This window comes from Silene latifolia, chromosome 7 (genome assembly GCF_048544455.1).
Source record: "Silene latifolia isolate original U9 population chromosome 7, ASM4854445v1, whole genome shotgun sequence".
Lineage (NCBI taxonomy): Eukaryota > Viridiplantae > Streptophyta > Magnoliopsida > Caryophyllales > Caryophyllaceae > Silene > Silene latifolia.
Window position 1 is genome coordinate 10502274 of NC_133532.1, and position 10475 is coordinate 10512748.

At 35.2% G+C, this 10475-nt stretch overlaps 1 protein-coding gene across 1 annotated transcript; it reads right to left on the reverse strand.

The window, feature by feature from the left end:
- Window positions 1-4681: 4681 nt before the first annotated feature.
- LOC141591681 (putative hydrolase C777.06c) lies at window positions 4682-10083 on the reverse strand. The gene is made up of 12 exons (XM_074412099.1): window positions 9683-10083; window positions 8060-8184; window positions 7853-7965; window positions 7113-7154; window positions 6899-6954; window positions 6718-6794; window positions 6152-6271; window positions 5960-6036; window positions 5797-5860; window positions 5654-5704; window positions 5529-5577; window positions 4682-5037 (listed from the first exon to the last, which is right to left on the reverse strand). The coding sequence occupies exons 1-12, from the start codon at window positions 9858-9860 to the stop codon at window positions 4919-4921; spliced, it is 1071 nt and encodes a 356-aa protein (XP_074268200.1). The 5' UTR covers window positions 9861-10083; the 3' UTR covers window positions 4682-4918.
- Between the last annotated feature and the right edge of the window lie 392 nt (window positions 10084-10475).

Consider the following 10475-nt stretch of genomic DNA (forward strand, 5'->3'; position numbering starts at 1 on the left):
ATTTAAATTTGGAATTGTATATTTAGACCCCCACATTAAATAAAAATCCCATGTCCATTACATGTGAACCCAACCCCACAAAAAAATATTCCTTACAAATATCCACATTATTATATTCCAAACTGTACATGCTCCAAAATTATTCAATATGAATAATATAAATCAAGAAAATGACACAAAAAAAGGCTTACAAGAAAATAATAAATCAATATATTCATCATGTATATTATTATTATATGGTTGATTGCTTAAAATGTCGTATGGTATGTTTGTTAGGATGCACCTAGCAATCGAATATTTGTAGCCATAATCATTTGATGGAAGAAGACAATTATCACTCTACTATTATTTATTCTATACATTATTTCTTATTTTATTCATTTGTAGTTTTGAATATATTCAAGAATTTTTATGGGATTCCCTTTATTTTCTTCAATGTCTTGTACTACTCCTATAGTAGCTAGTGTATCATTATGTTTGGAAAAATGGAGAAAAAAAATTTGTATTTTACGTTCGCTTTATTTTTTTTGTCGGGTTCTTGCAGGACGTAGCTAGAAACGAAATTTTGAGTAGCAAAATTTCTTTTTGCAGTTTAGTATCTTTGCTAAGGTATTTAAACCTGAAAAAGGTAACTAAAAATAGAAAAGTTAACTGAAGCATGAAAAGGTAAAGGCTAAAGTAGCTGAAAATTAGGAACTGATAAGATAACTGATTATATAAACAATATTTGACAAACTAGATGATAAGGTAGTTGATGTTCGGAAAATGATGTAAAAGGATATGATAATTATTTAATATTATCAATTGAAGGGGTAAAAATGGAAAATCAAATAAAATAGGTTATTTCAGGTACCTTATTTTTCAAATGCTACCCTAGTTAGCATTTCATTTCATGTAACTTACTCCCTCTGTCCCGGTCATTTGTTATCCTTTTCCATTTTTGGGTGTCTTAGTCAATTGTTGTCCTTTGTATTTTAAGAATGAACTTGATGAGCAATTTGATAATTCACACTCAATTTGTTCCACTTGTCATTTAATAATTGCCCCCCCCCCTCCCCAATTTCCTTGGTCTTTGTGCCAAAAACAAAGGACAATAATTGACCGGGACGGAGGGAGTATTTGGTTAAATAAGTTACTTGTCAAACACTTGCAAAACAACTAAAATATGGTAGCTGAAATTTTGGTTCAATAAGCTACTTAAAATGTTTTGCCAAACAGAACTTAAGAGTTCGTAAGAGTGGTCTAATGGTTAAAAATTGAGTGAAATTTCTAAGGGTCTCAACTAGAAGCAATTTTGTTGAGTGTTTATGCCTTGAGAGACTATGCCTTATATAAACTTGTGTCATTCTCGAATGACTTACCTAATATACATGGTTTGCAGGCTATTATGTATGTCCGAAAGCTAAAGGTTTACCCTGTATACAACAAAGGTCAGGACTTATTTCTGGTGAACATATATATACTCCCTCCAATTACCTATGTTGTTCTTTTTCTTTTTTGCCCAAGAATTAAGAGAAATCATTTGGGCCACACAATATACATGACTTCACATGTAGTTGAATTTTGACCACACAAACTTGTCCAAAAAAAAAAAGAGGGAAAAACAATGAAATTGGACAGAAAGGAAAGAGGAACAACATAGGAAATTGGAGGGAGTATTTTTTTTTTTTTTTTGGCTTTCAAAAAAAATTGTGGTGAACATAAAAGGTAGAACCACCTACGACTTTGAATACAACGTCCAATTTATAACATTCCACGATTTTTTTTTTTGCCTAATATTTCTTTATTGACTATTATTTGTTGTAAGAGAGCTTGACATTGATCTTGCTAACTTATTTGCCAAATATTAGAATTCCACGTGAGAACTCTATATTATACTTACTCCATAAATATATGGCGATGTTGTCAGTTGAATAAAAAGTCGAAATAATAATTTTAACTCTCTGAATAAATAAAACCCTATGAAAGGATTTAAATAATTGCAAAACGGACCAAATTATAAAAATTTTACATAATAAAATAAGAAAGATAATCAAATAAAAAAAGACTGATAAAATATTACTTAAAACCGTTTTAAATTGGCTACCAACAGGGTAACACAAGTCGCCGAGATTAGTTAACCGTTTTAAATTAGCCTTCAATAATTTGAATAATGGAGGTATATATGGACGACCTTCTCGACCTAGGGTCGTAGCGTTGTGTACAAACAACTATCAAAGGTAGGTCGTCCCTCGTGCCTCATGCATATCATGGCGGCTAATTCTTTTAAAATTAAGGCATGGTGCAAATTCGTGATTCAAACGTGTAATGTGTTACACAGTTGAAATTTTAAGTTAAAAAACCTATTAAGGACTCGAGGGTAATATAGCTTTTACAAATGTTTTTTCTTTTATAACGAGTTACAAAGCTAGTTTTAATATTAATAATACGATGACTAGAATTGAGATTATACTTGTACATATCACATGACACATGTTATGAGTTATGACTTTATTTTTATTTATTTTTTTATTTTTTTTTTATTTTTTTTTGGTGACGAGGGGTTAAATTCCCCCGGCACATGCAATATCCTGCAAACCACGTGTGCCATGTAAGACATCCTTTAGGATGACGGAAATCATGAAGACTCACAGCAGGGAGTCGAACACCTGGACCTCTCAATTGCTACTGCATTCGCAACGCTGGCGACTCCCAAACTCCACTACACCCAAGCCACTTTGGTTATGAGTTATGACTTTAATCAATTACGATAGTTAACATTTGTGGCTAGCCATTAGTGTTGTCCAGTTGGTGTATTTACAACCACCGATTTTGGTTAAGATAAATCAACCCCCATCAGTTAATCATCTAAGGACTAGGTAAGACTTAAGAGCATCCACAACAACAAAAACTTTTTGTTATTTTCTGCGGCTCTTCAACCATCCACCTCATCTTATCATAAAATGATTTTTTTTGCAAAAACTTTACACAACAATAATTAGTTTTAAATGAATCTTTACCTCCACTCAACAACAAGATCACATAAAAAAAAATAAAAAAAATACTTACCAACACCTACAATTCTCATTGTCAAACTCATCACATTTGGATGACAGTAGCAAAAAGTCATTTTTAGATTAGTACTTTTTGTTGTTGTGTGGTGATGAGCGTAAAAATATCATGTTTAGGTATAGATCTTTTTGTTGTTGTAGATGGTCTAATTATCAATTAATTTCAGTAGTTTTTGATTTCGTGGTTTTTTTTTTTCGTAAAGGAGACTGAAGCCGATTACATAGTTATGGATCGAGACATCAAGTAACACTCATTCCTTCATGAACATTCTGAGCCATCCCGTCTTAGATCCCGTGTGGAGGGATGTGAAGCTCATGGTCACAAAAAGACAATGTCAATGTCATTAATCGAATCAAATACTGTCCACCTTCAAGTAGTCGCTTACAAATTACCATCCTTGATAAAAAGCTCGTAAATTAAGTTACCAATTCCTTTTTTATTGATGAGGTTTACCACTACTTATGAGTTGGACTCAAGATTTTGCATTATGAAAGACCCCTCATAATTGAGATATATATACTCTTCATATCAGTCATATATCTAATTAATATTCATATATATAAGTTGAAAACAACATTCCTAAGTTGCATGTAGTACACGAAACAAAAGACCATATCTCTCTGTCCCGATTATTTATCGTCCTATTTTATGTTGGGTGTCTGAGTCAATTGTTGTCCTTTCTATTTTAAGATTGCATGCATTTGATGAGCAATTTTATCTTTCACGCTGAATTTAGTTCACTTGTTATCTTTTAATTGACCCATTTCTTTTTTCTTGGTTTTTATGCCAAAATCAAAAGATAAAAATTAACCGGGACGGAGGGAGGAATATAGAGAGGAGTCAATTTAGAGGGAAGAGACACAAATAACAACCAATTAAAGTGTGATTGAGTTGTCAATTTAGCAAAACTGTACTGTGTAATGGTAGTTCACGAGGGAGTCTTGAGCAGGCCATACCATCTAACCCTGTCGTATGATAATGAACTTAAAGTGTTATTGATTATGATTTCTCAGTCCCACTTCTCTTCTTCATTCAATCATTCACGTCTCGAGGTGAACCAACTCGAGCTATAGAATAAAACCATCTTACTGTATTAAAAAAGAACCATTGTATAGTATATAACGATCCTACACAAACAATAGGGTCATCAATAAACCACCATTCGATAAAGTTTTTCACATTTTCATCGGATTGTGTACTATGAATCTATATAGGGTCGAAAAAACAATTTTAAAAATCTAGCGAATATATGAATTCTTTGTTTCGGGACAACCATTGATGACTATACCGGAATCAGTTGTATTTGTCAAGATCAACTCTTGGTCTACCAAAGGACAGTCATTTCTGTCTTAAGGGTAAAAGGGATCAAATACTACCCATATAGATAGATGGGACGAGAGTTTGTCATTCCCTGGCATAGCTTGTCCACACCTAGGCATTCTGTTTTTTTGTCTCATCTATCTATTTGACCCGATGCTTATGTCGTGCATGTATTACTGTAGCTTCTAAATTCCACCTGAAAGAGCCACCTTCGGCAACCTCGTCATAACGAGTCAAGATTCTCAACACTAACTCACATACACCGTAAAACCAAGTATAAAAGTATTGGAATTCACCAGAATGCAGTATAAAGGATAACAAAACTTGTATACGTTTCATCTCCTGAAGCAGTACCGTCAATTTTGAGGGACGCGTCAAGGTGAATATCTCAAAGACAAATGTACATGTGAATACAAATTTGAGGCTTCAATGGAAGGGATGCAATTTGCATCGAATTCTATGAATGAACAATATACGGTGTATAAATCATCGATCTTGGAGGAAAGATTGTGACCTACTTAGTTATAAGGTGAATGAGAGAAGAAGACTAGAGTGTCACGGGCACACAGAGTCCGTCATAGCTCAACTCCACATCAAGTCCTTCTGTGTCCTTTAATTTTGAGAGGTACTCGCTAACTTCTTCGTGATCCATAAGATGCATCATTCCTTAAAATTAGGGACAGGTCAAAGAAAAGAAACAAGGACAGTCAGCATCCAACATACATCACAATCTTTCGCCTTCTAAACTTGATTATGAGACCAAATGCGGATAACAGAATTGATGAACGAAATGAGTCGAAGATAATTCATCATATGACATACACAAAGCTACATGTAGACATATCAAATCGGAACATGTAGTTGGCATTTGGGTAGGGTAATATGTCTCAAAATTTATAAATTATATAAAATCAAATTTTCAAAATTTATAATTTAAATAATTACGCATACCTTTATTATTCAACAATCAAGACACGACTAAACCCCAACCCTAATTTGCGGGTCATTTCAGATTCGCGTCATGAAACAAGAGATTTACAACTTCATGGCTGAAAGCGGATTGGATTAGGGTTACCGGCAAGATCATATTTTGACAAGTCTGACTGCATGCCCACATTCGTGGAATTATGACAGGCGAAGCGTAGATTAAGACAAACCTGTGAAAAGTGTCCTCTTTGGTTGGATTTTCCGTACTTCGTCTAATGCCTGAGGAAAGCATTGGTCAATAAATTATTGAGCAGTTAGACCACAATAGATGGAACAAGAAGTAAAAAGATCATACCCTCGGAAGCCCAAAATGGGTCGAAGAAGATCGGTCTGGCCTCAGAGCATCCTGGCAAAATCGACAACATTTGTTAGAATTCTAATGACATGAATTAGAAACCACTGTTAAAGTAACACAGAATATTTGGGAAGATACAGTACTATAATTAGCAGTTCACAGTTCTTCATAAGCGGGTAAGTTTCGTCCGGGATATCACTCACGTCACTGCGAGCAATAAGAGAGATTGATGAATGAATACATATGAAAATATTTTAGTAGTTGGACAACTACAAGTGACATTAAATGGCGTAGAAGCTGGAATACCTTATGTAACAAACATTGCCAAATCGAAAACCCAGTGAACGGTAGCCTTTACCATGCCACACAGGCAAAGGGGTAATCTGCAACAGTCGGGAAATGAAAAGAAAGCTATCACCAACAACTACGGTAGGTTACAAATCAAATGATCAGCCTTTTTTTTTCCGAGTGAATATATCTGCTATCGGCTATACAAACCTTTAAATCATGCACAACAAAAGGTTCTTCACGGATAATTTTGAACTGCAACTCAGATACAGCAGCACCAGGTATAATTACACTCGTATCGACCAAATAGTAATGGGTCTTCTTCATTACCTGAAAGTATTTTAGCAGCTGTCAGCATCTTCCAATGGAGAAATTAGAGCAATTGATGTCAATATTGCATTGTAGTCACCAGTTACGACAAGGCAAAAGTGATGGTGCACTGCAACATTTAAAGCTTTTAAGTTACATGACTCAGGCGTAGCTGAAAGCGAGATTGGTGTGTGTCGGACTGTCAAACACAAACTATTTTGGCGAAAATAGTTTATGTTAGTGATCTAAAATGAAGTGTCCGAGTGTCGTGTTGGAACCTGATAAACTTCCTAAGAACTCTTCTGTATCTAATAATGAGCAGTCCTAACACATCAGCTGACCCTATTCGCAGCCACTCACCATTTCCCAAAATCCAGTATAAATTCATGTAACAACTAACAAGTAACAACAATCTCCAAACGAAACATAAACTATAGAACTAAAAAAATGGAACATGGAGAACAGACCTCAAAATCACGCTCTGCAACATAGATTGGTATGGAGGGCTGAACATTGTTTGTCCAATCTCGAAGATCATCAAGGCCTAAACAATAGCCAAATACAGGAGGATCAAGCGAGTGATCACAAGTGTAACAAGACTAGTAGAATCTAGGAAAAGTAAATCTTAAGAGTGTTAATGTCGAAGACCTCCAATAGCATCAGCATGCGAATGAGTAATGACAACCGCATCAAGTGTTCTTATCCTGGCAGAAATTTAACTAGTCATGAAAAGGCAAGAAGGCAGTGCAACATACATGACAGCCATGTACATATTAGGATGCCACGTATTGTTTCAGATTTTTTTTTGCTAACTAGTACTGAACTACTGATAAATAACAATTAAGATACGAAGATAACTTACCCGTAAGTGGGAAACCAACGGAGAGCACTGTGGTAGAAAAACCTGCATAATATTAGAGCAAATTCAATGAGTATAACAGAATATAGAAGAACTGGTTACAAGGATGTGAATACTGAATACATAAACTTCTTTTTGAAATTAAGAGGCACATAAACCAACCAGTGAATCTTGTGACGTGACAATCATGCGAGATGAACATGACATACTGGATAATTTTGTGGTTGTCGGGATCTCAAAAAGGGGCCAGTTTGATATGTTTCGGATCAGGCAAAGCTTCTACATATGAGTGAAACATGCCACACTGGATCTAATTCTTAATTTCAAAATAACATGCCAGATTGAATAGACAAAAAAAAAACAGTACCCAACACCGAAAAAATTACAGGTAATGAGTATACAGATAATAGATTCTAAGGATCAGAACATAACATTTTTTACTTTAGATAATTGTCTATGTTTTCAACCCGAAAAGTAAAGAAACTACCAGGAACAAGCCACCTCAGACTCTAGATGGAAGTTTCACTTCGTACGAATATTTGGAATATTCGATTAGGAGACCTTCATATAATCTAAGTGCCTGGGCATATAATCTAGTTATCTAGGTAGCGAATAAGTACATACAAACTCACTTTCCTTCATCACCCCCATCCCCCTTATCCAATGTTTGCTAAACTTCACCGCTCTGTTCTCTCAGTACATAGTTTTAAAAAGAAGCCAGTATTTTTCTGACATGAACTTACTTTCCAGCATCTATAAGAATGTTGCGCATCCCTGAAGATCCAGGGTAGCGTACTAAGAGGCTTGTGTTGAGTCTCTTGTTTTTGCTACCTGGCTGAGTGGCCTTCTCGCACACCTAGAAGAATATTACACCTCATTGTTATTATTTGAAGACTAAGGAAATTGATGAATAAAAAATCACAGTATTCTAAAAAACACACAGTTCATACTGTACAAGTCTTGGCAGGATTAGTCAGGCAGCTCACACGCGGAATGCCCTCACTTGTTCCGGTTCCCACAAATATGATTTCTGACTTTTCTACAGTAGGTGTCACATAGCTGTTGGTGATAGGTTCTGCAGTTTAATGAAAAATTTACTTTTGTGATATCTCCGGCACTTCATAAATGGCATTCAGTAAATAATACAGAGTAACTAAAAGTCATGGGACCATTCTACACTAGAAAGACTCACTACACGTCGTCAAACGATTCAGTAAATGAATAGGATTGTTACCACCAGTAAAATAGTCACTAACATTATGAAAACGGTTAGTCGCTAAAAAGGGTCGCGTTCAGCATTAAAAATGTGTGATTTTATAAAACCCACTTTAACATCTGAGAAAAATCTTAGTAGTTAGTACAACTAGAAGCATCACGTACAATATCCGTAATGCTGCATATCACTGAGATGTCATTAATGAATTACTCTTTATAGTTAACTTATAAAAACTTAACAGGTTCATCTAATGAACTTAATGTCCAGCAGATGCATCACATGAAAGTTACAGACTTCATGCCAGCAGAAACTAGCTACTAATTGAAGTCAATAAGTCATTTCTTGAACATTTCGTATCCAAAACTTACTTTTAAAAAGATTTCATCAACAAGAAATTTCATTTGCATTAAATCAGATACCTCGCGCACAGACTACCAGTATCCAAACATTTCCTAGGATGTGCACATTAGTAGAACCAGGATGGACAAACAAATTAGTCATATGATAGGCAAATTCATATTTGCATACCCTTGATTAAAACTTAGAACTCTTCTTCACACACATGTCACACTTTCCGCTTCATTTAGCCATGTCCTAGTTTCAATCCATCACCCAGAACATGGAAAAGACGATGAAATCGCAAAGCCACTAACTAAACAGTCTACTCCCTCAACTTCTGATAATGGTACGCCAATTCCTAATAATGGACTCTAATACCATGTTAACTTGCTACATAATCCCAAATAACGTCCTATCCTAAAACCAACTGACGATAAGAGTAGTTCTAGTTCCTACGCCTTCCAAAATGATCGATTCTCCCCTCTCTTCGAGGTGGACTCTCACATACGACATTTATATAGGTTAGAGCTCTTCTTTGCACCATTTAACATCAATGTATTGATCAATCCCACATAACCAACTGCCATCATACATTATTCCCAAATTCTCAAAATCCAACTTCTTTGGAATATCTAAGATTAACTTAGATAGGTGCCATTACCAATCTACCAACAATACCTAACTCTATGATTCACACTCCCGCGTCCCAATCATTTGTTTACCTTTCTTATTCTTTCTTACGGGTAATTTAATCAAACGTAAACAAATAACTCCGTCGTCTATCTAAGATTAACTTACATGGGTGCCACTGCCAAACTACCAACAACTACATAACTCACTATTTCACACTCCCTCCGTCACAATCATTTATTTAACTATTTTAACCTTTCTGAGACGGGTATTTTAATCAAAGATAAACAAATAATTCTGAAGACGAAAAAATCAAATATAAGATGAAAGCAACATTAAAAATTAATGAAATTTACAAATTACAATAACAAGATTAATAAAGACTTACCAGAATGAAGAGAAGCATAAAGTTTAGGTCTGAAATTAGAAAAAGATAACCCATTTCTGGAAATAGAAATAGGGATTGGGAAGGAAGAAGATAAAGAAAGTTTGAGTCTTTGATCTGCAAATCTGCTTATACATTGATAATAAGGTATTGGTCTAATTGTACCCAGAAATGCCACCATTTTTTAGATTCTTAATTTTAGTTTATAATAAATATTTAAGCTTTGATTAAATATGGAATTAAGAAATAGTAGTACAATTTATATTGGATTGAAACTAATCAAATTGAATTGAATATATATTGCTTGAAGCAAGAGCAAAACAAAAAGAAAAAAGAGAGGAGCTCTTTTTCCTTTAGTATGGCTGAAGTTGTGGAGTCCGAGTTACTGGGAGATACACGTCGTCGATTCTTTGCAACTACTCCCTTGCTCTAGACCTGGCAAACGAGTCAATCAAGTCGTGGTCGGGTCGGAGTCGGAGTCGGGTTATTTCGGATTTTTCAAATTTTCGGTTAATTTGGGTCGGTGCATTTCGGATTACGGGTCTGTTTCGGGTGAAGCGGGTAGGTTATTTCGGGTCGGGTCATTTTCGGGACAATGATTAAGAGAGAAAAAAAGGCATTTCAAGTCTTTCGGGGTCAATTAAAATTATGTTTTGTCGGGTCATTTTCGTGTCTGTTACTCGTCAATGAAAGCTTGGGTCATTTTCGGGTCGGGTCGGGTCAATTCGAACTTCGGGTGTCATTCAGGTGTGACAGTTCGGGTCGAGTTAATTTTGCCCGGTCTACTTGCTCCTAG